Source organism: Pocillopora verrucosa, chromosome 14, assembly GCF_036669915.1.
Source record: "Pocillopora verrucosa isolate sample1 chromosome 14, ASM3666991v2, whole genome shotgun sequence".
NCBI lineage: Eukaryota > Metazoa > Cnidaria > Anthozoa > Scleractinia > Pocilloporidae > Pocillopora > Pocillopora verrucosa.
The window spans coordinates 3,262,524-3,289,682 of record NC_089325.1 but is presented as its reverse complement, the minus strand read 5'-3'; the positions used below and the strand labels follow the sequence as shown (position 1 = coordinate 3,289,682).

The 27,159-nt window shown below is 36.6% G+C and overlaps 2 protein-coding genes and 2 long non-coding RNA genes across 9 annotated transcripts in view; 2 read left to right on the top strand and 2 right to left on the bottom strand.

Moving 5' to 3' along the window:
• LOC131779175 (uncharacterized) overlaps positions 1-2,184 on the bottom strand; it is a 3,255-nt gene extending 1,071 nt beyond the window's left edge. Inside the window, exons 1-3 of one of the 2 annotated variants that reach the window (XM_066161081.1) lie at positions 1,966-2,184; positions 1,759-1,836; positions 1,015-1,068 (exon numbers count right to left, since the gene is read on the bottom strand). In XM_066161081.1, coding sequence (XP_066017178.1) covers positions 1,015-1,068; positions 1,759-1,836; positions 1,966-1,983 — 150 coding nt within the window. In that variant the 5' untranslated portion in view covers positions 1,984-2,184. The remainder of the gene's footprint in view (positions 1-1,014; positions 1,069-1,758; positions 1,837-1,965) is intronic. The other variant, XM_066161082.1, reaches the window with a different exon arrangement.
• Positions 1-11,535, top strand: part of LOC136278004 (uncharacterized) — an 11,607-nt gene extending 72 nt beyond the window's left edge. The window contains exons 1-4 of one of the 2 annotated variants that reach the window (XR_010716148.1): positions 1-211; positions 4,467-4,517; positions 9,767-9,834; positions 10,692-11,535. The exon at positions 1-211 is cut by the window's left edge and continues 72 nt beyond it. This is a non-coding gene — a long non-coding RNA (uncharacterized lncRNA). Of the gene's footprint in view, positions 212-4,466; positions 4,518-9,766; positions 9,835-10,615 lie in introns of both variants that reach the window. The other variant, XR_010716149.1, reaches the window with a different exon arrangement.
• LOC136278002 (uncharacterized) lies at positions 3,477-25,520 on the bottom strand. Of its 4 annotated transcripts, XM_066161073.1 has the most exons (20): positions 24,537-24,649; positions 21,843-22,101; positions 21,392-21,542; positions 19,507-19,561; positions 19,302-19,336; positions 14,981-15,023; positions 14,189-14,247; positions 13,865-13,991; positions 13,288-13,521; positions 11,727-11,940; positions 11,568-11,653; positions 10,586-10,828; positions 8,498-8,563; positions 7,957-8,076; positions 7,112-7,662; positions 6,641-6,787; positions 5,847-6,008; positions 5,451-5,532; positions 5,047-5,084; positions 3,477-4,264 (listed from the first exon to the last, which is right to left on the bottom strand). In XM_066161073.1, the coding sequence occupies exons 2-20, from the start codon at positions 22,094-22,096 to the stop codon at positions 4,205-4,207; spliced, it is 2,727 nt and encodes a 908-aa protein (XP_066017170.1). In that variant the 5' UTR covers positions 22,097-22,101; positions 24,537-24,649; the 3' UTR covers positions 3,477-4,204. The 4 variants fall into 4 exon arrangements, with proteins under 4 accessions (XP_066017170.1, XP_066017169.1, XP_066017167.1 ...); XM_066161072.1 differs by lacking the exons at positions 5,047-5,084; positions 24,537-24,649 and adding an exon at positions 25,459-25,520; XM_066161070.1 differs by lacking the exon at positions 5,047-5,084.
• LOC136278003 (uncharacterized) lies at positions 14,356-18,173 on the top strand. Its single transcript, XR_010716147.1, has 4 exons — positions 14,356-14,440; positions 15,091-15,306; positions 15,667-15,747; positions 17,187-18,173. It is a non-coding gene; the product is annotated as an uncharacterized lncRNA (long non-coding RNA).
• Positions 25,521-27,159: the final 1,639 nt, after the last annotated feature.

The following is a 27,159-nucleotide window of genomic DNA, read 5'->3' as shown; positions in this document are numbered from 1 at the left end:
CGTTTGAGCTTGGACAGTTGAATGAGGCGTACATGAAGACACAACATCAGCTATTGGAACATTTCATTATGGCGGTCACGATCGGACGTACTCCCCTACTCTCAAAGCTTCTGAAGATGGTTTTGGAGAATAATAACAACCGAAAAGGGTTTTCAATTGTTTGAAAAGGTTATTTGGACTCGCAGCTGGAAATGGAAAACAAAGAATTGAGGTAAACCATCTTTTATGAGGCTTCGCAAATACGTTATTTGACAAATGTAAACATATGGGAATCGATGCTTTTCATATCACCATTTTTACGTTAAGGATTTACTTTTCTTTTAATGAGAAGTATGTCCTTAGTCTTTTAGGAGAGCTTGGAACCCAACTGATTTAAATTATGGTAATTTTTTCGAGCAAAAGGGAGCGGAAGAAGCGGTGCCAGTAACGTGAACACTCGCCACCATTAACAACCTTGTTGTTATTCTTGATATGACCAATTTCCATCGGGTTTTGAGGTCATAATTTCCTCGTGAAACAAGGAAAAATTTTAAATTTTCCAAAAATTTTAAAAGTGACGGTGGTCTACGGAGTTATCTGTTTTTCCAAATTATTTTGACGTTTCTTTGGCCAGAATTTACCGAATAAATGTACTTCGAAATTGAAAAGCTTAATGAAGACAATTTTCTTTCCAAAGGAGTTATATCATTGTATTTTTTCCCTTCCAGAGTGAATGTTTTAGTAAGCTCTGTTTTTATACTAGCGGAGATATTGAAGATAAAAGGAAGAATTGTTCTTTTCCTATCGATTTTCTGTTATAGCTTAAAATGATAAACTTTAGTGTATCTAGAAGTATAGTGGTTAGATTCCTGCCTTAATGACATGATTTGAAATTTGTTATGTAATATATTCGGAGATTGCTGACCAAAGAGCAGAGTAAATTTTTCCAGCCCAGACACACAATAAATAATGTTCATGAAACTCTAGCTTCAAAGATAGTAATATATATATGTTATAAATACCACAAAGTCTAACCTTTGCAGAAACCACGGGAAGAAGACAGAAGACCACAACTATTATCCCAAATAACTGCCAAAGAAAATTATCAGGAGAATTGTAAACGTTTAAACATATCTGCTCAGGTGCACGTGTGTTATTGAATACTCTACCATTTTACCAAACTCAGACAATGAATATTAATTTTGTTTTGGTAATGACATGACGTTATTTAAATGCGAACAAAGCTGATGCAATATTTATTTTCATGAACCATTTTAGGCACGATCGTTTTGATGAAACAAACCTACGGTTTTGATCACTTATCTCTGATAGGGAATGTCGCATTTTCCAAGCTGGTATTGTGTGAATTGCCGAGGAAAAATCATTTCGATTTCGTATCGAAATGTACCTAAAACAACTCAAACGACAGTTGTGATTTAAGCCTGTAATATATAAAACCGTCTTTGTCGGGTACCAAGGTCTTTTAAAAAATTATCTATGAACAGGGTGAAGTTTACCACAGACTCCCTCAAGATAAAAAAAATCAGTCACAACCATGTAGAATTCTTCTATTGTAGAAAACCGTTAGGGCTGAGGAACCCATTTTTGCGAATTGAAGTGATTACGCAGCACATTTTTTGTAACATTCGGCGACAAAATACACTTTTTATAAACCCAAGTCGACGAACTTAGGATATGGCACACGCAGAAAAACTGTTTGATGGTGTTTAACGACGGAAAATCAAATAATAGTCAAAACTTCTTGAGGAATTTTCTTACCTTTTTAAACTGAGAGGGCAAATTATCTCGGCGTGTAGATCTCAGGGGTATTGCGTAGTAACTTTCTCTGCTACCCGCCTGTTTGGGAAAACAAGGAAGTCGCCGTTAGAATTAAAAATACTGCGTTTTCTGAGTTATTGCAGGCCAAATTTTCCGAAGGAATTAAAACTCATCTTTGCATAAGGAAAGACGCAACAAAATTCTCACCATTTTCTCTGAGTTCATCGTGGTTTTTCAAAGAGTTAGAAATCTTCACCGAAGTGACAGTTAGGAAGAAGTCATCAAGCGCAAAGCTTGTGAAAAATCCATGTCGCATACTTCTGTTGAATGATTCTTAACTTGCCTCACGAAGGTTCGAAGAAGTACAGAAAGAAATTTCTTTTTAGAAAAAATTTAAATGTCAAACCTTGCGTAGTAAGAGCGAGATACGTGAATGAAACGAATTTTGGTATTTAAAGTTTGTTTACATTATAGTACGCTTACCTTGATTGGCTCTTCTATTTTGTTTATGTTTGGTCATCCAGTCAAATAGTGTGTATTATTTTGATATCAAGGTCACCCAAGGGCACAAAGAAAGTCACATGAATCGCTTGTGATAGAGAAGGTATTTGGCGGGAAAATTCCCGGTTGTTGAGACTGATTATGTATTCTTCTGAGCCCGTTGAATGGCCGTGAATTCTCTTCGCCTTCTTCGAAAAGAACAGGCATTCTTGAAGTTCGCGTCAAATTCTTCGAGGCGCTTTGTTATAAAGGAAAACGAAGTGATTAAACCACACAAATGTTTACACACATTATTCAACAGCACGATCTTGGTGCACTACAAAAACTCTTTCCCGATACAGAGCCAGAGATCGAGCGAGATAAAAGAAGAGTAAAATCCCTCTTGCCTTGACAGGCGCTGATATTGACGGTAGCTGACGGTGATTTCGTGTTGAAAATGGTATCACGAATCTTGCCAAAAAATCCGTGTGAATCAAAGAACAGCACCAGATATTGTGAAGCTCCCGTAGTTTCTGAACTGTGTCGAATCATTGTCTTCAAAAGAACTTTAATATGACTTTTTGTACTTTGGACCCAAAACACGGGACCGGGAAGAAGCCACGAGAAATATGATTCCTTGTATTGCACTGCGTAACCTGTAATGCGCAGAACAGTTCACTCAAGTAACCTCAAGAGCAAGATTACCAATATTTTGTATGGTTATTAATGATTCCTGTAATTTTTATTTTTGTGCCTCAAAACTAGAAACACATATCGTGGGGAATGAGGTATTGTTAGAGAATCACATGTATCCACGTAGGTAAATTACGTTAAGCATTCAGGAGTTAAATTTACTTTGGGCACTCTTGTTGTGTTTAGAGTTACATTTAGACCAAGGGACTCTGGGATACATCAGAGAATGGACTTTGAGACGAAGATATGGCGTTAAATATCATATCCCCCAACACTACATGTACGTATGTCCAAAAGTCCAAAATCTGTGAGCTCTGGTTTGAGATCACGCACTCAAAATTTATTTCGTTAGTTCTTTTTTATGACGTGTGGTTGTGTGTCCAAGAAATTATACATAAGTTGTAATTTTTTTTATCGTTAATTACCTTTCCTTTGTTATTCAAGTTGTCTTTTAAAGTTTTTCTGCCTCTTCCCTACGACGTAGGTGCCGATGTATAACTCAAACCGGTATATATATTTAACGAGCGTGGCGTCTTACTTTTATCCAGCACACTACGAGCCAAGAGTTGTTTTTGGAACAGTTAGGAGAAGTTGGAATTTTTGTGGATTTCACATATTTGGTTTTAATCGTCAGAGATGTCCGAGCGTGTCGATTAGGAAACCCTGAGTTGGATAAATGTTGATACTGGAGTATTCAAAAAATTGATTTTAGGGAGAAGCAAAGTGCAATTGACAAGACAACGAATTGACAAGAAAATGAAAACAAGAACCATAAGATTTAAGACGAAACCTGATGATTTTTGAAAAATGTTAGGTTTCGATGAGAAACTGATCTGTGATCGCTTTTATGCGGGATATTTGATGAGCCGTAAGGAAGACCGGGAGACTCGGTTTGTTTCCAGCAGACTCCCGGATAATATGGGAGAGTTGGCAAACGTGATATTGACAGGGAAATAAAGATAGATTTGCCAAAGAATTGGCTTTTAAAGGAGGCCGGTTTTAATGGTTTATAAAGTAATATTTCGTTCATTTTAAAACTGTTCATTTTCCAATTGTGTAACTGGCTTATTTTTTAGACAATTACTTTGTTTATGCTAGAGGCTTTAGAAATCTGTTAGTTTATTTGACAGTGATTTCAATCTGATGCAGCAAATCGGCGCAAAAAGCCAAAAAGTTCGACAAGTCCGTTACAATGTGATTGAGAATGTCTCTCGATTCTTGTGCAGGTCATTCTCAACAGCTGTGTAAATGAGGCTCCAGAACTTCCACCGCATCAAAGCGCTGAATCTTCCTTGTTTGTAGAATATGCACAAATTCTGCCACAGTGAACTGTCTTTGAAAAATGTAAAAAGCACAAATTACAAAAAAAATTGAGGTACATTCTTAAGATCTTAAGTAGACACTGAAAAACTGAGCTTTCCCTCCAAGTTTCACACTTGTAACTAGTCACAGGAAACCCCCACTTTTGTCATCACCATCATCACCATCATCTAATTATTTATTTATTGGCCACTAAAGATATAATATTTATACAGGTTTAACAGTATGGTAGTATGGAAACCTCCAAGAAACCACCAGGCTTATAGGTGAGGCCACCTCGTATGTCAATATGTTTGTAATTAAGTTGTGGATGTGGATGTGTGGCTAGCCAATTTGCACTCATTTCACTTAAAAAAATTATCATTTTTCTTTTAAAAATAAAAAAGCAAGTCAAACCATTGATTGGTATTTGGAGAGAATTCCAAATTTTAGAACCTTGGTAGAGTATTGTAAATTGTCTAAGATTAGGCTCAATTGGCTATTCTTGTTGTGGAAAGGAAGAGTTCTTTCTTGGTCCATGGCAGAATGACCATATGTACACTAACTGATACTGGTGTTTGATTTTGTTGAATTTGAGTTGTTGATTCTATTAGAGTCTCTGTCTTTCAGTTATTTTCTCATGCAGCTAGTTTCTCTCTTCCTCCAGGAAGACCAGTTTCTCAAGACCAGTTTCTCAACAACATTAAAAACCACATGTACCTAATTAACCAATATTCAGACAAAGCCAATTTTGCTTTTTACATCTTTCTACAACAATTTTTTTCAAAAATAAATCTCTCTTGAACATGTTTTTACCTCTTGAGCATGGAAGCCTCTACTATAGAAGGTATAACCTAGTAATCACAATGGAAATTATGAAAAAAGGGAGCTTGATAAGACTGGTCTATATTGACAAGGATGTATGTGAAAATGAATATACCTATTATAAACCACTTCATACAGGTTTCCGTTGATTAGATGATAACTCAAAACTGTAACAGAGCTACATTGTGGCTACTGAGGATAAAATGTATCCTCTGTAGTCCAGAGATACACTGTACTCAGTTTTAATAAAACAAAACTGCATTTCCAAATTTCATTTTTTTTTACCAAGCAAAAGTGGAATAATTATCTGTGGGATCCTAAGGTAGCTAAATAGTGATTTTGAGTATCAATAACTCAATCCTGGAAGAAAAAATCAAAACAAAATCCGTTCTTACCACACAAGTTTCTCCCAGTCACAAATTGATGACTGCCATTACCAAATCCTGGTTGGTGCTCCTGAAACTTCCTAGATGGATCCTGCCAAGGAGGAAACAAAAATGAAAATAGTGTAATTGAGCAATGTGTTCAGTCCATCATACATGTATCAAATATCTCAGTCTTCTTTTTGTTTTCATGACCATATCTTAAGCCTTTTAATATAAAGTCCAGGACATCAGACTTCAAGATTTTCAGAATTGCAAAACCAATTGCCACAAATGTTATTGCATACAACTGTATGATAAAAATATCATGCTGGCTAATAAATCCACTCATTACAATTACATTTAATTAATTTTTAACCAAATTATTATTTAGTTGCATTAATTTAGATTGATGAAAAAAGCACTTACCTCTCTAATTGTGGCAACAGCACAAATCGATGTTGTGGTATCTTCTGCAGTTAGTTCAAACTCACAAAGGAAGTCTCGGTTACGGCCATTGTCATGTTTAAACTTTACTGTTGTTCTGGGTATTGCTTGATAAGAATCCTTCAAACTTGTTTGTGTAATGAACTGTGTGATTAAAGCAAAGCCTACAAGTCAGATACCAGATGAATATTACATCAGATTGATTAACAACCAAAAAGGACTTTTAATCTCTTTGTGAACTGACACAGTTCCCCAACCAAAATCAATAATTATTCAAAGAACTGATAATGCAGAATAGTACTCACTAATGAACTAATGGGAGGCATGGTTCAAGATATCTTGATCCATTTCTTTTGGTAAACTGGACAAATCCACAGTGAGCTCACCTTCTCATATAAACCAGGTTTGTTTGACTCAATGCAGAGTGTAGTATCACTATTACTATTAATAATATCATTAATATCATTGTTTGTAATATCATTAATATCATTGTCATTTAATATTATTCCATTTGCCATTACTTTTGCTGAAAATAAATGAAAAAGTTTTCAAAATTATTATTTTCTTAACAATTTTAAAACTTTTTTTAGACCCATTTTTTATTAGTACACTTTAGCCTGTGACAAGAGAAGTGAATCTAGGGGGATTGAATGTTTGAACATAGACAGCTTACATGCAACAAATTACAACTCACTAGTGCAGCTACATTTATGCCTTAGTAATAACGTATTTGTTATGACAAGGGTTGATTAATACACTGCACTACTGAGAACTACCTCTGGTTTTATCTCTCGAACAATCCATCCTTCCATTGGTTCTTTGACTGAGATCTTTACTTTAGTATCAATCATAGTCTCGACATAAAAGGACTGAGGGGAACCAAGCAGGGTTCTACCGGTTGATTTCTCTTCTTGCATGATTTTCTGGAAGATTTCCAAGACAAATCATTTAATTAAAAGAAGTATGTCTTCAACCCTATGTTAAGATTCAATGTCAATGTGAATGCATGTTTCCTTGGAATGTGTCTACATCTCACTTTGATACCCATTGCAATTTAAAAAAATATTTTTATCAAGCTGTTGTTGTTTGCCACTTCCTGATGAAAGAGCGTTTTTCGTTGGTTTCTGAAAATTAATATACTTGTGTACCCAGTGGAGGCTAGTCAGAGCCACTCATTGAGGTTAGAGGAGGAAAGGCTAGGAAATTCTAACGTTCTCAGTTAATAAAAACTATAGATATCTAGATACCTCAAATGATGACTCACTGTCATCAAGGTTATATAAGTATGCTGTGTAGTCCACACCAACTGTGCCCACTCCACCAAAAACAGCGCATTGAAAGCGCTTCTTTGTTGGTTTGCCGTTATCAAGTGACGTACCGATGATAACATAGGAGGTAAGATTATCAACTTGAAAGCTGACTTCATTATTGTGGACTTGGAATTTGTTTTCCCCCTTCCATACAATTGAGCCTTTGTGTGGTACAGAGCTTTTCGGCTTGATGTCCCAGCCATTGCTTAAATACACCAAAGCACTATGAGGTATTCTGACTTGCACTGGTTTGGATAGTTGCTTCCCATAAGGCTGAGATTTTATCACAGGGCTAAGCTGTACTTCACCAGACTGAAGAGGCATAGAATTTTCATCCCAACATATCTCTAGTTGTATTCCACGGGAATCACTGGAGAAACAATTTGCATCATTGAATTGGATCAAGATACCTGATTTATCAAAATGTAATATCTCTTGTGATCCATGTGGTGTTGGATCTTCCAGTGTTATCAATTCACTCTGTGGTGCTAAAGAAAAGAAAGGGATAAGTTTTAAATTTGTTAATACTTATAATGGTGCTGTAATGATTGTGTGCAGTCTACATTTTCTTTTTTTGCTGGGAGAATTATAAAAAAGAAATGATTCTAAAGTTCATAACAACCGGTGGCTAACATTGAAGTCTTCAACTTTCCCTTTTTTTTGTGATGAAAGTTCCCTGGTTGATCTGTTTTTATCCTTTGCCATCACTTTTTATCAATTGACCTTTTCAATTCAAATAAACATCACTGAATTCTAATGTGAGGTGATGATTTAAACTTTACCTTCCTCTGCAGACGACAGCAACGCAGCACAAGAGTCCGTTCTTTGACGCCTTTTGTTTCTGCGGTATTTGATGGACTTTATAATCACCATTGTCAAGATTACAGCAAAAAATGGTCCTCCTGTCGTCACAGTCAAAAGTATTATTAATAGTGATAAGGGATTTCTCTAAAAGAATTTTCTTAAAACTGTTTTGTTCCTGACACACAGTTATGGATCGCTCAGTATAACTGCATTGTTTGTATTTTGCGATATTTTGACATTCAGCAATTCGCACATCGTATTTATCATTACAGCAGGCAGAACATGGTTTACATCCTTTGTCTTTACTGCTATAGAATCCTTTTTCACATCTACAAAAATCCTATCATGTGTCAGATTGCAGGGTGTCAGTTCTTTCTGTTCAACTGAACAAATGTAGCATGTCTTGCAAGTTTGCTTACTTGGCTTGAAAGAAATGTGTTACCACGAGAGCACTTAATTCACTTTCTATCATCAATGCTTTTTATCATAGTTCCATAAATTAAAGACAGGAGTACTTACCACCAACCGTCACATTATCAATATTGGAATCGACATGCATTTGCTCCGGTGCTTGTGTAAAGTTAGCTACAAAATAAAAAAACAGTAACGAACATATGAATTAAGAAATACAAGAGAACAACCAACAAGACTTGAACAAAACAAATACAACAACAAAGACGAAAATGAGTGCTTTTAGCCCTTATAGATTTTTCTGGGATAAGTTTTGGCATAAGTTGGACAAACGTGCATAATTTTTGCTCTTTATTATGAAAAGAGTACTGTTAGCATAATCACCATGTTTTTATTCATTTATTTATTTCATTTTTTGAGTGGGACATCACCAGAGTCATGACTAGTTTAATTTGGTCTATGAGATTGAACATTTTTAAGTTCGGTTCATGATTCAGTTTATTTTAAATATTGTTATGTCTCAGGAGAGGAAGGGTACCGCAGTACTGAGTCGTTCTTTGGGGGACTAACGATTGCGTTGATCTCAGTTCCCTATTTCACAGGCAACAAAATGGCGTCGAGGAGAAACATGATGCTAACATGATGCATTTTGACACATTAAGTCACCGCTTCTGGTGCAGAATTGATAGAAGTGGTTAATTGTTAATTGGTTTATCAGAGCAAGTATATAACTCAGAATAAAGAAGATATCATGCTATGTTAACTATAAATATACAATTTAAACTTGCTTTTTGTCTCTTCTTTGAAAAGGATAATTCAAGAAAAAATTTAAGACAAGCATAATCTAAGAGAAAAGCCAAATCGGTGAGGTTAAGTGGTCGCGATCTTTTGAAAAAGTTCGAAAGTTACAGAATATTGCTCCTAAAATATCTGAGGAGAATGTGTGGCCTTTCCCATGACATCTGCAATTGGTATGCAAAAACATAGGCCCCGTCTCTTACATCTTCACTGTGCTGGTTAGCAGCGGAATTTAAAAAGAACCCATGCACTTCTCGCAAAGAGCAGGAAATCCATTTACCGGTTTTGTGGTCTTGTTGTTTACAATTATTAAAAAAAGTGAGAGATGGGGAGATTATGTAACCCCCCATTCTGCCTTGAAATTTTTGAGTGTTCAACTTGAAGATTGTCATCTCTCCTCAAACGGGTCATAGTGGAGTTGCAAAATTAAACCTAGGGCACCTCACAGAAGGGCTAGAAAGCTCCCCAGTCTTCTATCAGTTCTCATCCTGGTAATGCCTTTATGTATCCTTTGCTAACGATTGACGTACAGTAAATTTAGACTTATGTTTGAATACCTCCTTCTTAATATATCAACAGTGACAAATCTCCGGGTATGATCCGACTATAGTTGACAGCTTCTAAGGGATCATGGCTCGTAAAGAGGGGTAAGTCCTCTATTGTAAGAAAACAGAACCAAAGCCAAACAAATCATTATTTGCAAAGGGGAAACCTCAACCACCCATTTTGTGCAATGATACTGTACTGTAAGATTCGAGAATCATAATGCAGTTTGCGTCAGGGTATTATTACACATTGCGTACTAACCGACAATTATTTCAGAATGCAGCGGCCATTTCAACAAAACGTGTAGCTCCCCTTAATAAGAAAATGCTGTGATGCCTCTAGTAAAATGTTTTACTCTGTCTTGGTAATGGCAAAATGCCGTAGCAGCTATTGCAAAATGCGTAAGTTATTGCCATAAGAGCTTAGTTACGATAAAATACCGAAGAACCACTTATCGCAGGGTATGAATTGTACTTGTCACCAAATTAAGTTCTACTGATCCCACAGCCACAGAGCGAATATTGTTACAATGATCAGCATTTTTATAGAGAAACATAGTTTTTCCCCTTTAAGATTTTGACCAAGGAAAAACGGTTACTTCCATGTCAGAAGCAGAACAGAGCAACTGCCGGATCCCGATAACTAATGGAAACGTTTAGAAACCGGATCACATTCTGTATGGTTATCAGTGACGATGAATAGGTCGAAAGGTGATAGTTTAACAGCGGTTTAGGGAAAAACTAACCGTAATATTTCCTCTTTGCAACTTGAATAATAACTGATCTGGTTCTGTTAACCTTCCTTAATAAGGACATCAGTAATTTTTTAGAACACAGTGTTAACAAAGCTTACCTTTCGATCCAAATGCAATTGTAATTGCAGCAAAAGTGAACACTGAGAGAAGGAGAGTTACTCTGCAACAAATCCGAAAGAAATGAGGTGCTTGTTCTTCTTCCAGGATACCTTCATTGTATGTTTCGCCAGAAGAGACTTTTAAAGATGAAAGTGATGAGGAATTTTCTCTGTCTGCAAGATACCCATGTACACTTTGGGATGAATCTGTACTTTGGAGGCTACATTTCTCGACGGACTCGTCTGCATGAGGATAAAGAAAAATCGAGTGAGTGCTAAGATGAGAACTTCTCTACAAACTATTAATAAAGACTCGTTCTACTTTTGGCAGGACGGGTTCTTTTATTTCGTAGAGAGTGGTAGTTTGACAGGTAAAGAGCTTCCGGGAATAAAGGTTAGGGTCACAGTTTCACATTTCTTAAAAAGTCGCGGCAAGTAACGTGGGCGTAAACAAATTTGTAATAGATGCATAGGGTGCAGTCTCTTCCTCTATATATATGTTCTACATCGTCCAAGTCGGAACAACTTCATCGTGAGACAAACAATTATACTCCATTACAAGTATAAGATACATGTTGTTCAAGATGAAAAGAAACATAATTGGACATTCCTGTCCTCCGCCTTCATTTCAATAGTTAAAGCTTAACTAAACCGTCCTCAAGTTTTCAGTTTCCTGCAGTCGTGGCATAATGGCCAAATGCACTAGACACATACTCCGATTCGTTTGCACGGGTACAAAACAATATAATATTTGTAAAGTTAATCAAATCAACTTCTCTCGTGAGAATCTATATCTGACAGGACCTTCGATCTTCTCCCAAAGGGTCAAGTACGTTTGCATTTACGTAACAAATAAAAGGTCATCTATTGTCAGAGCAGAGAACTATGCAATTTTCCTCTAGGCTCAACAATGGTAACATGTTAGTGAGCTCACTAAATAATTATTATCATTTTTCATAGATGGGTAAATTTGTGAACCAACCGCGTCTTGCTTGGTATTCCCCAATTACTTTGGAAATTGCTTCCCAGTCTACTTCGGTATTACTATCATTTTCATCGTCTCGAAACCTGTGGAGGCAAAAAAACTAAAAAACGTCTTGACTAGAAATTATACACAAAGCAAACGAACAAAGCTACCTACATCAAATGTTTTTCCTCCAACAGGATAGCTATCTCTGTATGTCCAGTCAACTTTGCAATCTCTTTAAGAGGGGGTTGAGAATCTTCTAAACTCTTAAACAGAGTGCGTCTAGCGTAGGTGCGTAACATAATTTCAAAACATGTGATGGCATTTATCCTTGCTGCAGTGTCTGCAATCGTGTGGTTTAAGGGTAGTGAGTGGTTCTTGCCACCTCCTAAACACAAAGGGAAATTACACATGATACTTACAAACAAACAATCATAACTAAAAGAAACAACAGAAATAAATATTGGCTGTTGGGTATAAAATGTCTCTATCAGGTTCCTTATTCCATCTTTAGACACCCTGAACCCGCTTAGGAGTTAAAATGGGTATAGGTGATCTATCACCTAAACATGACCACCATAGCAATTTTAACCAGCACTTGGCTTTAAGGTAGACCTCACCAAACAACTAAAACAACCAGCAAACCCTGAATAAAACTAGAAAATTATGCCATCTTTGAGAAAAAATAGGGAAGATCAACTGCCAAGATCTTTTGTCTCCAGGGAATTGGTATATGGAATCATTACGTGTAACGGTGTAAGGTGACTCACTGAATATTTCAAAAAATTAGCGCGTAAGTAAAACTTCTGATAGTGGAATTTTCTTTGCCGCCTGACATACTGCTCCCAACTTGATGAAATGGACACGCACAAATAGTCCCCATTCAGCCCTAGCATCTGCTACACTTTTCATTCTGGATCAGTGTAGCAGTTTGCTAATAATACCATAGTCAATAAGAGAGGAAAATAGAGGAGTGTCATGGGAACTTGGAATGTTAGTTCACAGCACGCTACAGGGAAACTGCAAGAAATGACCCATTTAAAGGCAAAACTGATCTTTAAAATGCCATTGGACGCCGCAAGTTAAAACAGAACACACAGATTTGAATATGGCATAGGAGCGCCAGGTAACAAAGCCGTCGTGAGCTCGCTAAAATTTACCCACACTGTCTTACATCACCAACGCCCGGGTGTGAGCCCCAACTACTGGTCACAGTGTCAGTTAGATGGGCAGTCAGACCAATTACATCCTCGTGTTTCTCAGACTAGCAAGTGCTAAAAGCTTTTTCAGGGCGGACTTTGACAATGCTCCTATGACAATGACACCATTTAACCTCGCGTAAGGCCTAACCAGCAACGTCGTAAAAAAATAAAGAACTCTGATAATTCATTTGATCGTAATCGCCTTCGTGCACTCATTAATCAGGTTCCCTGATAATAATATGACTCAAACGTACTTTAAATTGCTGGAACAATACTACGGCCGAGTAGACTCGTAAAGAAAATATATTTGTTGTTGGTTTAAGGCCTAGAGTCAAATGGTATTCTGAAGAAAATTTGCAACCGAAAAATAAATAATGATGATGTTTACACTTATAGTGATAATCATGACATGGCTCTTCATTTTGTTGACAGTGACAGAATCAAAACATGTGGAAAAACAACCCGTAATGTTTCCTGTCTTTATTGACTTTGTTATCAACTCTCAATCGACTTTAGTTTAAGGTGGAACTTACCAGAGTCACCATATCTTTTCTTTTCATTTGGTTTCACGCTCATCCTACCAAATCGTTCTCTAATACCGCTCATCAAATTCTGCAGCTGAGCTGTATCCATTGATTTCACTTGTTCCTCGATAGCAAGTTTCTTTTCAAGATCTTTGTCGGTGTATGTAAAAACTTTTTTTGTATTTTTGACGTTTGCTAACGTTTTTAAGATTTTTACATACACTTCACCGACTTTTAACGATGCTGCAGAAGGAAAAAGTGTAGATTTAAGAAACAGAAAGATTTATAAACGTATAACCACAATGCATCTTGTTTATCTTTTTCAATTCTTCAATAATGGTAATAGAGGTTATTGTGTCCAAGAATGGTTTCATTTTTTATAACACATAAAACCAAATAAAATTTCTTCCCAAACTCATTTAAGTATACATCTTCAAGAAATGAATATCAGTACTAAGCATTTCTGTCGCAGAGTATTGCATAGCATCATTTTTAAGTCACACATTTCCCATTGACGCTATGAAGGAAATCTTATGGACAGCTGCAAAAGACTTCAGCACTGCTTTAACATTCTTAATCAACTAACCGGGAACCGTTCCCTTATAAGTCGTTTCATTAACTTTTTCGACGTCTATCGGATCGGTCTCGCCAAACTGTATTTTGAATCCATCGACACAACGGTCTTTTAGTTCCAAAAAAAACGGATAACCACCCTAGGGAGTGTAAAAAAAGCAATAAAACACGATAAAGCATCATGCCAAATATGATCATTTACCGAATCTACAACATTGTCAAGTGCTATCGCAATTTGTGTGATAAAACAACATAGTGGCATTGCTTTTTAAAAAAATGGCGCTAAGTGTTTGAGGAAATTAAAATTTCTTTTTTAGTATATAACTTTAAGTGCTACCTTAACGTTCCCCTCTGAAGGCACAATTTCCTTGATTTCCAGTGGTGGTTCTGATGAAACTGAAAATAGACTAAATTTTAAAATCCTCGAACTTGCTTTAGATATTGCAATAAACATAATTATTAACTGCTCCTTTATACAAAAAATCACAATTTTGTGAATCCTAGAAAAACCGTGTAAAAGAAAATTTATGTATGTCTGCCTGATGAGGAGATGGCAAAACCCTGGTAATGTGGGCCTTTTCAATTCTTGGTGAGTGGCTTTTTTGTTGTTTAATTATCATTCCAAACATTAGCTTTATTCTTTTTGTAGACTGTAGATCACAACGACGTAAACCAGGGAAAATGGGATCATTATTTTTATCCTGGCATGAGCTTAAAGTTAAAGAGAATGTTCAGATCTCTTAAGATACGAGTATCCCTTATAAAGTTAACAATTGCTAAACCTTTCTAAATCCTTAATAAAACCTTTTGTTTCACACTGCTATTTTACGGAACAGAAAACTATTATGCGGACTTAGGTGCTGCTTGTAGCCAACTCATATCCAGTGCGTATTCATGGAATCATCGTTATTATCTCACTACCCCAGGAGTTTTTTAGTAATTCAAGTTGCGTCAGCTGATCACCCTCCCTCCCTCCCTCCCTCCCGCCGACAAAAGTACTAGTGCAATATGTTTCGACAGTTCTAGGCCATTTGAAAGATAAGTAGACAATAAGCAGCCTTTGCTAAGTTTCAGCAAAATAAAATACTCCATAACCATTTGTAAGCGGTTAATGAAAAGGAAATCCAACCTTCGTCATTCAAAAAACTCACGAGCGACCCTGCACTACGTACCTATGAAGGGGTAAAGAAAATTATCATAAGTTTAAACAAAAAAATCATCTGCTGTTCCTATCCTCAGGTTAATTAAGGCCTGGGTCAAAAATGATTTTCGCCTCCAGTGCCCCCCCAGCAAGGTTCGCGGAACTCGCGTGGACTGCGCGAGTAACCATAGTTACTTGGAATCAAGATCGCGTAGTTCGTGAACGGCATCCGCCATTTTGAAGTGTCGGCTTTGCATTGGTTTTCCCATCTTCGCTGGTGAATTCGACAATGTAGAGGAAAACATCAAAAGAAGGTAATAAAATTTTCTTTGCTATCTTCATTTCCTCAAAAAATGGTATGATATCGCTATCTTAAAGCCAAAGAGAACCCTTTTGAACCTACGAAGACTTCTAAACACCGCTCTCACCATGTTCATTGATTTCACTGCAAATACAATGCAACATGAATTTATAATATAGCGCTCATTTCTAGAGCTCAATAGCGTTTTACAATGTTTGTAACTTTTGCATAGAAAAAAGTACTATGTTTTGTAACAAATGCATAGAAAAAAGTTTCATTGTGGATATACCATTTAATTTTGAAATTAAATTTAGCTTGATAAATCCTCTATCACATCATGATGTGTAAACTTATGGTGTTTATCAAAATTTAGGCTTTTGAATGCTTTGGAAACAATTTCTCCAAGAAGCAGATGAATTTACTGACAAACGTAATCCTCCAAAGCAGTTGTTAGGTAAGTTTAATTGCTGACATGTAAGATGTAGATTGTCTTGTCATAAATTGTCCCTTGAAAACTAAGAGGAAAAAAAGCTGTACTAATGTGTGTTAGTTTATTCCGAGGTCCCTTACTGAATTGCTATAAATATATAATAATAATAATTTAAATTACTCACACAGAAAACCAGCCAGCCCTTGCAGATTCCAAAGGGAATCTACTTGATTAAAACCAGTTTTATCTACTGTTATCCCTATTTGTTTTCTTGAAGAGGTCCTTCCAGTTATTCCACACAACTAATTTATTACAAGCATGTTAATGGTGTTATTTATGAGGCATTTTTTTGGTTTTTAAATCATGTTATATCAGTTTTAATTATAGTCAACAGTTTGGTTTTTAAGTTTTGACTGGTAATAATTGCAACAATCATTGTCAATGATGGACTTGTAATTGATATATGTGTGTATTTGAATGTAAATATTCTACCCACTACACCAGTGGAGTATCTTTTAATTCAAATGCATCACAAAAGTTCTGATGCATGCATATGATTCTGACCATAGCCTTCTCTCTTTGTTGATAAGACATGATTAATTACCAGTGCTTACTGTTGCCCCAAGTGTTTTTTTTTGTGACAAGAGTAAACACAAACTGGTATAAGATGTGTCATCTTCTCAGCCCTACTCATAAAAGATGTGCCACCTTAAGAGCAGGATAGGTTGCCCTTGTTACAAAGTCAGAAAGGAAAATTTTAAAATTGTATTTCTTGCTTTTTTTGTTGCTCTTCCAAGTCAATGTTCCTGTTAGAAGGCTATGGTGGCCTAACTGGTTAAAACTCTGGTTTATAATTTTAAGTTTGATCTGCCAGTTGCTTGCCTAAATTCAATTTCATAGATCAATAATTGGCAGGAATTGGGAAATAAATCAGTACATGTATGTTATCTAGCAGCGATGTAAAATTATAGACATGAGTATGACCTATGAAGTAATTTGTACCTGATGGACCCTAGAGCACCTTATCTGTGCATTATTAAAAATGTCCCTCTAACATTCATTCACAATTCGTAAAGCAGAATTACAAAATTAGTTTAGACCAAGAGCACACATAAACTTGCTAAAGACATGCACATACATTGTAATTTTAACCTTGCAAAGCCCAATAAAAAGACTCCTGCCGTGACATGGCTAGGGTCACTTTACCTGATTAGAGTGTTAATTATTACTTTCTTAAGCAGAGGTTTCATTAAGATTTTGAGGTGATGGGAATGAGGAAGCAGGCAAAATATGTTTTGATTCTGATTTATGTCAGTCACAACATGCAGGAAAAATTATGTTCCCAGCTAGTCAATTTGCCCAGTGTCAGGCCCGTGAAACCCCTGCTTAAGCTTATAGTATTCAGTGAGATGTTATGGAAGCCAGTGTTGCCATAATCCCTGTTGTTGTTGGTCTTCTTACAGGGCTGGCATCCAAACATTCTTGAGCCATGGAAACCAAAAGTGGAATGTTTTGCTTAACACCTACTTTGAACAGAATTTTACCAAGGGAAAAAATATCACTGGCTTCATGAATTCTTTGCAGGAGGAAAGGAGCTGTCACATGCTTTTCCAAAATCGATGATGTAGCCATGTTTGTTACTCACAAGAAAATTATTAGCCTTCAAATCACAGTGAAGAAAGCCTTTTGTGTGAATATGTGAAAGGGCTTCTGTCAAATCATGTGAAATAATTAATAATTAATTATTTTGAGTGAGCTTTACACATTCTGTATTGTTGCACTGTTTTTCTGACAAGACAATAGTTTGCTTATTGTTACAGATGTATTGTCTTCCCCTTTAAACTCCATTGTTAAGGAAATGGGCTGCTTTTGAAGCTGTACACCTATTATGGTTGGGATATTTTTATGTGTGAGTGCCTGCATAATGTGAGCCTCCTTCATTATCTCTGTGGTGTCCTGCATCAGAGACTGTTTTTCCACAACCTTTATATCAAATCGTGTGTACTGTCTCAGAAGGCATCGACCATGGGATCCTTCTCCCAGTATTAGATTCTCTCCATTGGTTGGAAGAAGTTCAGTATGATTGATTAAGTTTACAGTGGATTATTTGGTACTTGCATTCCTTTTAAAAAACTGGAAAATGAAGGCAAATATATTATAGAGAGTGTGCTTAAATAAATGCTAGATTGCAACACAAGTAAAGGTGAAGATTGTTGATCTCATTGTTTGGCATGCAAATTACTGAAAAGTAACTAGAAACACTACTCCTCCTCCAGATGGACTAGACATTAGCATTGGATTTTATTTTTTTCTTGGCGTGCTCTCCCTCGACGCTGCCGCTTTTTCTCAATTGCGTCTTTCTTTTTTTGGAGCTGAAGTTCCTTCACTTTTGTTTGTGCTTCAGCAAAGCTTATTTTAAATATTTTCTCAAAGTGGCCATTCACTTTTAAATAAATGTTTTACAGCAGTTTTAATGACTTTTTGCGTTGGTTTCACTTTACTTTGTGTCTTCACCACACTTTCAATAAGGGCCTCTTTTAAAAGTTTTCGGGTTTTGAAAGTTTCTCCACTAGGGAAAAAATTATGGATGGCATAATAAAGTAAAGGCTAAGATGTTTTCGGGCGAAAACCATGATAGAGGAAGCAGCTTCGCAGAGACAAAACTTGATTTAATCTGCCTAGCACATCTCTCTTTTTTTTTGGCAGCCATTCCAAGTGGGAAAACAATGGAAAACGTCTCAAATATTCATAGCGATAACTGCATTTTGATTTGCTTTGTGTTTAGTGGAGGGAATTTGCTCAAGAAAGCAACCGACGAATTTGGCGTCTAAATTAACTGTTTTTGGCTGTTGAGAGTATCATGTTACGCTGCCACAATTCAGTCCGAGAGAGATGGTAGTGATACACATTTCTGCCAAGTATGAGAAAAATCCCTCGCAAAATAGCTAAGTTATTCTCAATTTTGTGAAAATATGGGTTAAAGAAAGGGTGACCCAGGCCTTAATTAACCTGATTCGTCAGTTTACCCTTTATGTTTCATGCACGTCGAGTGAACAAGAGCTGATTTGTCTATTATGTTGAGATAAACAAAAGTAAGTAAAGGAAGTCCTCCTCCTTCTCTTTTCATATTTTTTAAAATATTTTAAACTCCACCCAAGGTGGATTTCCCGGTATGCAGAACTGAGCAAATTGAATATAATACCCTAGGGGAGAAAGCATTCAGCCTCCCTGCCGCCCCCACATCCAAAAGTAGCACTTCTACACCAAAGGAAGATAATGGACTTAAAAAAAGCCCAGTTAAGAAAGGAGAGTATTTTGTCAACATAGAAGGAAAAGCACGATTAAAAGAGTTCAGTTACCTTTTTAATAAAGATATATTCAAGAACTGGATTTTATCACTAGCTCCCATGCAACAAATAACTTCGTTTGGCACTTAATTGAATTACCAAGAACTTCTACTTTTTATGGTATTAGAAGGAAAAAAGAATGCGTTATGTGCATTCGCTTGTTTTTGTTATTCCATCGCCTTATTTGCTTTACACAATCAAGGAAAAAAAAATATGCAAAAATAACAATACCTCATCCTCCAAAGGATCCGATGGTCGATGGTTGTCTATGAGTAGAATAATTTTAAGCGGTTAAGGTACCGAAAATGAGCTTCTGCATTGAGGTAAGAGATGAAAGACATAGGGAAACGGAAAGTGCAAAATTGGAATGGAGTTTTGAGTGAGAGAGGTTCGCAATTAACTGAATCTTGGTTTAAAAAAAAGCTGCACATTGTACCTGTAGTACCGGTAGTACCAGAACCACTTGAAGATCCATCCGATTCGTTGACGCCCTAAAACATAATTATAGGTCAATTAGTTAAGGTAATGTTCTTTAGGTCGAATATGATTAACCACTCTCTTCAGTATTTAGGCTACAAGACGAGCTTAGGATGAAGAGCTCACATATCCTCTTTTATATATCTATATCTACAAATATTTTAATATATATATATATATATATATATATATATATATATATATAGTGTAAAAGTTTGATTTTCGTAAAACAGTGCTCAATACATAGGAGTAGAGGGCCTCTTTTAAAAGTTTTCGGGTTTTGAAAGTTTCTCCACTAGGGAAAAAATTATGGATGGCATAATAAAGTAAAGGCTAAGATGTTTTCGGGCGAAAACCATGATAGAGGAAGCAGCTTCGCAGAGACAAAACTTGATTTAATCTGCCTAGCACATCTCTCTTTTTTTTTGGCAGCCATTCCAAGTGGGAAAACAATGAAAAACGTCTCAAATATTCATAGCGATAACTGCATTTTGATTAGTTAAGGTAATGTTCTTTAGGTCGAATATGATTAACCACTCTCTTCAGTATTTAGGCTACAAGACGAGCTTAGGATGAAGAGCTCACATATCCTCTTTTATATATCTATATCTACAAATATTTTAATATATATATATATATATATATATAGTGTAAAAGTTTGATTTTCGTAAAACAGTGCTCAATACATAGGAGTAGAGCGATGTATATATTGTGGGAGGAAAAAGACAAATACCACAAGTTCATCCCTACAGACCTGTTTCGTGGTTGCCCACTCATCAGGGGATGAGTGGGCAACCACATCCCCTGAGGAGTGGACAACCACGAATCAGGTCTGAAGGGATGAACTTATGGTTTATTTGTCTTTTTCCTCCCAAAATATATATATATATATATATAGACATAGATATAGATAGATAGATAGATAGATAGATTGATAGATAGATAGATAGATAGATAGATAGATAGATAGATAGATAGATAGATAGATAGATAGATAGATAGATAGATGGCTGGATGGATGGATAGATAGATATATGAAGATATAGATATAAATACCCACAAAAAACAATGAACCTATAGTCAAATACCAAGCACACACCTTTCAAAATTGAAAATTTATCCAGCCTCACCCCACCTGGGCCTGTCCCGATTGCTAGATAATTGCCAAAAATCTAAAAAGTTGCCACCTAAATTTTAAAAGATAGTGCCTAAATTTCTCAGTATTTTTATATATAAATGTTCTTTATAAGTGTAATTGTTCGTTCTTCACCATAATTGCTAATATCGATAAAAAAATTGCTCGAAAATTAGTTTTAAAGACTAGCATGCAAATGTGGGCGCAATTTAAGGATATTTTTAAGTCTAACAGAAAAAAACACACGGGTCATTTGTATTCAATACGTTGCTCTAAACCAATGTTTTTCTCAAAATTGCTCAGAGGTAAATTTTCAAGGTTGCTAGAACCGCAAAAAGTTGCTCCAAACGTCATAACTTGCTCAAAAGTTTCCGAGCTCAATCGGGACAGGCCTAGCCCCACCTTCAGCCAAAACGATCCAATCCATTCGAAGGGATGCCGCTAAAAATGGGTCTGACTCTGAATTATTGGACAAAGTCCAAAACAAATCTAGCCTGTTAAGAACTCAACCAATTTGTCCACTTGTATGAAAAAAGTCAAGAACCGACCATCTCAACCCTCTGAGCTTTCAACACAGAGCCAGTTGCAATATACTTTTCTTTGATAATGACTTTGATTTTTGTGGGTTTTTTGGTATGTTTTGGTGAATACACATATACATACATACAATCATATACATTCCATAAAAATTATTACAAACGGAACGTACCTCGATAAAGATATGCACAGGTCGATCCTTTTTTACCACCTTGGCAATGTTTCTTCCATTCCACTCTGCTTCACGATGATTGTCCTCACACTTTGGTTTACAAGGACAGTAATACTTCTTTCCCACTATATCCGTTGTGAAGAATCTAAAGCTAGAGCAGAAGGAAAGGATTGTGTCAGACATGACGGAATAACAAACTGATCTTGATAATAGTCTACTTGGAAATTTTTTTCAACCCATTTACAATGAACTTATAATTACTATTACAGAGAATCATGGAACAATGCGAACGAAAGTGCAAACAACAACAAAAGCAGCAATGACAGAGACAGTGGCAGTGACAATGAAGATGTTTACAACAACTTCAAGTTCACTGTGACTGAGATTGGTTAATAAGCTTTGAGGATCTCAATGCAGAGGTGATAATCTATTTGAATTGATGGATACTCACTTTCTGCTCCATAATTGCGGCAACTTTGAAAAAAGGGAATTTCTTATCTCCCCCTCACTTGTGTCCATGTTCAAATCCACTGTTTCAGAATTATTTGTTTGTCGATCTCTATTAGCGTCTGTTCGAAATTCTTTACAATAAATTTTAAATTTCTGCTTCCATTTTGCATGCTCTTTGTCTTCCTTTCTTCTCTTTTTCCGCAAATTATCTTCGCTACGCTCATTCTCCTCTCCCTTTCTCCTCTTGTTGTTCATTATCGCTGAAAAATAATTAAGCAGTTCAATAAATACACCTTACACTTGTTACATTTGTGTCATAGATATAGGATCAAATTTCGGAGTGGCATGCGTTTCTTCACTAATTTACAACATTTAAACAGGCAGGCCCAATTCGGCATGAAACTTGTCTAAAAGGGGGGCCTGTATAAACGATCCAAAAATATCAATATATGATCTATATGAATATAAAGTACACAAACGAACCCACAATACACAAAAATTACTCCACGTGAAACATTTCCTAATCATTATTTTGATACGATCACAGGCTGATTTACACGAGGCAAATAAATCTTCATTTCACATCACCACCCCATAGGGAAATTTGAGTCCATTCCAACAGCTGAGTTGTTTCAAGGGGCTGAATTAGGCTCAATTCCATATAACAACATAATTTGGTGTTATCAACTGAGTAGATTTTCCAAAATTTCCTGAGAGTTTCTAAGCTGACGTTGCGAGCGTGAATCTCTCCTCGAGGTTTACCATTTTCCCACACATAGCGTACCCCCAATTTGTACATGTAAAACACCACAATTCCTCTATCCGCTCTGAAGAAGGACTAACGCTCCAAACAAAAGCTTAGAAGATATTTACGGTAGTCAATTCATATCATCAACTTAGTTAATAAAACCAAATCAACTTGTTACATCCCTCACCTACGAAGCACCACGGTTTCTTTAAAAACTTACACCCTTTACAAAACAAGCCTCTAGACAATATTCATTAGCAAAGTCTCACGAATGATTGCGTGTTGAAATGCAAATCCGTATCAATCAAGTCTAGTATTTGATTCAGAAGAAAAAACAAACCGAAGGCCTTCGTCGACGGTCTACCTTAAAAAAGAGAACCCACTCTCGATCGATCTATTTGTTCTGTAGCATAAATAGGAAATATTTTAACTCTTCCGAAGAACTGTGACGATAATTTGACCATGTGGAAATAAATCTAGAGAATGTAACGACTGTTGTACCAATAAACCATAATATACAGCTGGAATGACAAATACTGTTATGGTGTTCTGAACTAAAGACGCATTATGTGGAAAGCATACTGAATGAATGGCGTTAGGAGGTGAACCAGAAAAATTAGTTTTGTACGCTCACCCAATGCGCTGGATTTAGATTTTAAGCTATACTACAGAGCGTATAGTGCTATTATACGCTAATGCCAAAAGTTCTTGTGTCTAATCTGAAATGCTCAAAAATAGTTGTTTTAACAATGTTGCCGGGGCGCAGATCATACCAGCACGATCTCCAAGTTTGCGTAAACGATGAAAATAAAATGAAGAAATTTGAGTGACTCTTACCTCAAGTTTTTGGATTTGAGCTGTTTTTGACGAATGGAAAATCACGAAGGCCTAAACATTACCGGAATTGTTTCTCTGTCTTACGTACAAGACTCAATCACATGACCGCCGATAAAACAGCAGCATAATTTTTGCATCTACACTGGCACATGCACTCACTCTCTAAAATACGCATCAACTGACTCACTCAAGATTGGTAATGACATTGAAGTTTTTGGAGGCTTGTAAATCATTTACACCAACATTAAAGCAACAACTCAGATCAGACTACTTTGCAAAAGTTTAGTTCAACAAATGTACTCTTAAACGGGTGAGTAACTTCTAACAGCTCAATTACCATTCAAGACTGCAGACGGTAATCACTGAAAAATTGGGTGGTGAATCGCTATCCATAGTAATTGTCTTGAATTTTATTGGATAAAAAAGGAAAACAAGGCGGAGCTCCTTGTTGAAATTCAGAAGTCTATTCTAGCTTACACGTAGAACCTTTAACTGTAGTATAAATTGAAGTACTAACTTTTTTCATAAGAATGCGAAGATAATTTCATCATGTGGAAATTATTCTACAGAGCGTAACCACTGGTGTACAAATAAACAATAATATACAGCTGGAATGACAAATACCGTTATGGTATTCTGAACTGAAGACGCATCATGTCTTTCTTATAACAAAACCGCGTTGATGGCTTCGCACTAGAAGCAATGGGCAGCAAATTTGCAATTAAACATCCACTCAGCACTAGAATTGTCAATAAATAAAAGGATTCTCTTTTGATAAGAACGGTGGTCATTGACTGTCTTGGCTGACCGGTAAAAGCATAAATTTAACCCAAATACACGCTGTAGAAAGTATACTGAATCAGTATTGAAAGAAACATTATTTATGTATGCGTATCCGGTGCGCTGGAGTCAACTTTTAAGCTCTACTACGAAGTGTATGATGCTATTATGCGCTAATGCCTTTCCAAGTTCTTGAGTCTAATCTGAAATGCCTTAAAGTAGTTGTTTTGATAATGTTTTCGAGGGGCAAATCATGCCAGCAAATTATCTACTTTCTCCAAGTTTGCCTAAACGATGTAAATAAGATGAAGAAATTTGAGTGACTCCTACCTCAAGTTTGGTAAGTCTCTAGGCCGAGCGATTTTCGAGCATTCTTCACGTATATGAATTGAGCTTACGGTAGCACTTACCCAAGCAGGAATAGATTTGTAAACCGCTCATTTCCTTTTTTTAAAATTTATGCATATAACTCAATCACATGACCGCCGATAAAACAGCAGCATAATTTTTATTCACTGCCTACGTGCTCACTCTCTGAAATACACATCAACCAACTCACTCGAGATTGGTATTGACATTTATTTTTAATTTTTGGTGGCCCGTTAATCATTTATATCAACATTAAAGCAACAGCTCAGCTAAAGAATACTTTGCAAAAGTTTGGTTCAACAAGTTTACTCTCGAGCGGGTGAATAACTTCTAGTGGCTGAATTAGCTTAATTACCATAAAACAAGACTGTAGACAATAATCATTGAACAACAGAGTGGTGAAACACTATCCATTGTAATAAGTCTTGAATTTTATTGGATAAAAAAGGAAAACAAGCTGGAGCTCTTTGTTGAAATTCAGCTGTCTACTCTAGCCCACACGTAGAGAAAATAACCCATCATGTGATCACAGCAAAGTAGGGAGACAAATTTATAACTGTAGTATAAATCGAAATACTGACTCTTTTCATAAGAATGCGAAGATAATTTGAATGACAAATACTGTTATGGTATTCTGAACTGAAGATGCATTATGTCCTTCTTAGAACAAAACCGCGTGGATAGTTTCGCTCTTGAAGTAATAGACAACAAATGTGTAATGAAACACCCACTCAGCACTGAAATTGTTAATAGATAACAGGATTCTCTTTTGATAAGAACGGTGGTCATTGGCTGTCTTGGCTGACCGATAAAAGTATATATTTAACCCAAATACACGCTGTAGCAAGAATGCCGAATGAGCGGCTTTGGTAAGGACTCTTACCTCAAGTTTTTGGATGTGAGCTGTTTTTGGCGAATAGAAAACCATCAAGGTCTAAATTTTAACAGAATTGTTTCTCTGCATTAGGTAGGTCTCTAGGTCGAACGATTTTCGAGCAGTCTTCACTTATATAAATTGAGCTCACGGTTGTGCTTACCCAAGCAGGGCTAGATTTGAAACGCTCAGTTGCTTTTTAAAATTTATGCATATCAGTTAATTACATGACCGCTGGTAAAACAGATGCATAATTGTAGTACTCACTCTCTGAAATACACATCAACCTCTTCGCTCAATATCGGTATTAAAAATGAACTTTTTTTTCCTCCTTTTTATTAGACAGCCCAAGTGAGACATATCTACTTAAGCGTAGTTCAACAAAGTACACAGACCTTTTAAATTAGCATACTTACTAGGCAATATATACTCTGGGACTCCAAAAGAAAAATTCAATGTAAACTTAACTGGAAAGGACACCAATGCCCTTATAACGTCTCCTCTATATTGGTGCTAGCAGCTTTGTGTTCTAAAAAATTACGCAAATGAGTAAGAATCGCAGACTCGAACCAATCAAGCTAATATTAAGCGCAGAGCTATTCTCAAAAAGCTCTAAAGTTTATCAAAATAAGGTCGCACATCACTTAAACTAAAATTACCCTTGAAGCTTTCGAACTCTATATCGAACAACAAGCTAAAAGGACAAAATCACAAAATGCTGTGTCGTTAGAAATTTTTGTAATTGTTGTCATCTCCGGTCATTGGGTTAACCTTCAATTCTGGCTATCATAAATATATAAATTCAGTTTTTATTGTCTGCGGTCACCCATATCACAATTTAAAAGTTCAAGGCGTTCCTAGCTTCCTCTTTCGTTCGTGGCGTGCTACGGTCGACCACATCTTTTGTTTTATGAATTATTTATACGGCGTTTTCTTTCTTTTGGATTCATTATGCAGGATTCTACATCAGGAAATGTAAATTGCATTTAAGTCTTTATGTTTATCGTATTTTCGACAGAGGATGCTCGATTTTTCCAGCGGATTGAGTGGGATGTGTTCATCGGTTCTCCATCTCCATCCACTGACCGCCTTTATTGTCCTCTAGGACAATGTGAGTAAGTCGACTCCGATCCATACGGCCGAAGTCGCGTCACCGAAGTTGGACAAGCAGAGAGAAGAGTCTATTACAAAGGCTGTTCCTGCCATTCTGGCTAGATTCTTTTCTTCTGAAGGTCTGGTTACTTCACAAGAGCCTCCGACCAGGGACGTGGCTTCCAGTTCCCCGAGCAACCAAACCGACGAGGAGTCGCCGGGGCCTTCTCACCGGGTTGAACGCTTCTTCTCAACTGAGGAAGATTTTGAGCTCTCTTCAGAGCTCCTTGACCTCACAACTAAGGCTTTCATTAAGCCTCTGACCAAAGAGAAATGGAAAGAACTTTCAGCCAATTACCCCCCCCCCCCCCATACATTAAGCGGACAGACAGCTTTATGCGTGTTCCCACAATGGAGGCAGGCATGAAGGATGAAATAAGAAAATCCCATGGCCACCGGAAAACCAAGGAGGTGTTCACTTTTGATGATGGCCTGGCTGAAAAACAGGGGCCTTTCCTCACAGTAGCAAGGCCCACTTTAGCAGCTATGATGCTTCTCGACTCGCCCCCTAACGAGGAAGGAGAAGGGGGACCGGATCCCGACACTGTCCGAGAGATG

Bases quoted from the DNA above. Each gene is read 5' to 3' on its own strand.
- LOC136278002 (XM_066161072.1), bottom strand. From the start codon at position 22,096: ATGAACAACAAGAGGAGAAAGGGAGAGGAGAATGAGCGTAGCGAAGAT. The intron at 13,522-13,864 runs GTTAGTTGATTA...TTCCTTCTGCAG, and splicing joins TTATAAGGGAACGGTTCCCG to CATCGTTAAAAGTCGGTGAA. The intron at 6,788-7,111 runs GTATCTAGATAT...GAAATCTTCCAG, and splicing joins ACAGTGAGTCATCATTTGAG to AAAATCATGCAAGAAGAGAA.